This window comes from Sinocyclocheilus grahami, unplaced genomic scaffold, assembly GCF_001515645.1.
Source record: "Sinocyclocheilus grahami isolate Dianchi unplaced genomic scaffold, SAMN03320097.WGS_v1.1 scaffold44339.1, whole genome shotgun sequence".
In the NCBI taxonomy this organism is placed as follows: Eukaryota; Metazoa; Chordata; class Actinopteri; order Cypriniformes; family Cyprinidae; genus Sinocyclocheilus; species Sinocyclocheilus grahami.
In genome coordinates this window covers 1-1,113 of record NW_015524656.1, presented here as the reverse complement: position 1 = coordinate 1,113, position 1,113 = coordinate 1, and the positions used below count along the sequence as shown (strand labels likewise).

The 1,113-nt window shown below is 41.1% G+C and overlaps 1 protein-coding gene across 1 annotated transcript; it reads right to left on the bottom strand.

Moving 5' to 3' along the window:
• Positions 1-493: 493 nt before the first annotated feature.
• Positions 494-1,102, bottom strand: LOC107580777 (mitogen-activated protein kinase 4-like). Its single transcript, XM_016266421.1, has one exon. It carries the CDS (start codon positions 1,009-1,011, stop codon positions 544-546), a length of 468 nt encoding a protein of 155 aa, XP_016121907.1. The 5' UTR covers positions 1,012-1,102; the 3' UTR covers positions 494-543.
• Between the last annotated feature and the right edge of the window lie 11 nt (positions 1,103-1,113).

Below are 1,113 nucleotides of genomic sequence, written 5' to 3'. Positions count from 1 at the left end.
AAAAAAAAAAAATCCTCCAAAACTGCATAGTGTAATCCAAGACTATTTAATAAACATCTCGATCGGCTTTGATAGGATCAATACTGACTTATTTTGACCAATAACAATACAAATTATTTTCATGTTTAAGTGAATATATATGAAGAATTTTCTTGCAAAGTTGCTATTTCTATCTATGCAAATTTATATTAGTTTTGTGGTAATGTCTAACAGCTAATTATTATTTGATAATTGTTATTGTAATTATTATCTCTGCTTTTGTAATAAAATATTGAATCAGCTTTAATATTCAATAAAACCATAATATGCATAGATTTTTTTCTTTTTTTTTGGAAAGTTGCCATTTTGATCAAAACAAATGTATATTATTTTTTGGAAATGGAAATTGTAAAGTTACACATTTCTAACTTAAGAACGAATGAATGTTAAAAAGTTGAATACAGGTGACCATTTATCAGTAGACCTATTACTACCAGCACTGATAACCAATAAAGTTGGAATGTATACTTCTATTAGGAACAACTGTATTATTTCTGTACCTATTTATATGCGTGCTATTCCTCCTTGTGAGTGAAGCTGTACGTGCCGCAGTGACACCTGCCCTGCTGCTGTGACTCTTACCTTGTGTGAGTAATGTGGGTCGACAATGCGAGCCAGACCGAAGTCTCCAATCTTCAGCAGCATTTGCTCAGTGTTGATAAAGATGTTCGCTGGCTTGAGGTCACGGTGCAGCACGTTGGCCGAGTGGATGAACTTGAGCCCGCGAAGCAGCTGATAAAAGAGCAGGGTGGCGTGTTCGGCTGGCAACGGCCCTTGCTCCAGTAACCGTGCCAGGTCAGTTTTCATACACTCTTGCACAATGTATATTGCTGACACATGGGTCAGGTCACGTGGTAAAGGGTGACCGGACGGCCCCAACAAGTCATACACCCGGATGATGTTCTCATGCTGCAGGCGGCGGGTGATCTTCACCTCTCTCAGAGCGTGTTTTACGCTGACGGCATCTCGCATGACCAGCTTCTTGACCGCCACACGCAGGCCGCTGCGCCTGTCCACCGCAGAGAGGACAAGGCCAGACGCTCCCGTGCCAAGAGGACGCAGATCCTGGTAATG

Bases quoted from the DNA above. Each gene is read 5' to 3' on its own strand.
- LOC107580777 (XM_016266421.1), bottom strand. From the start codon at position 1,011: ATGCGAGATGCCGTCAGCGTAAAACACGCTCTGAGAGAGGTGAAGATC.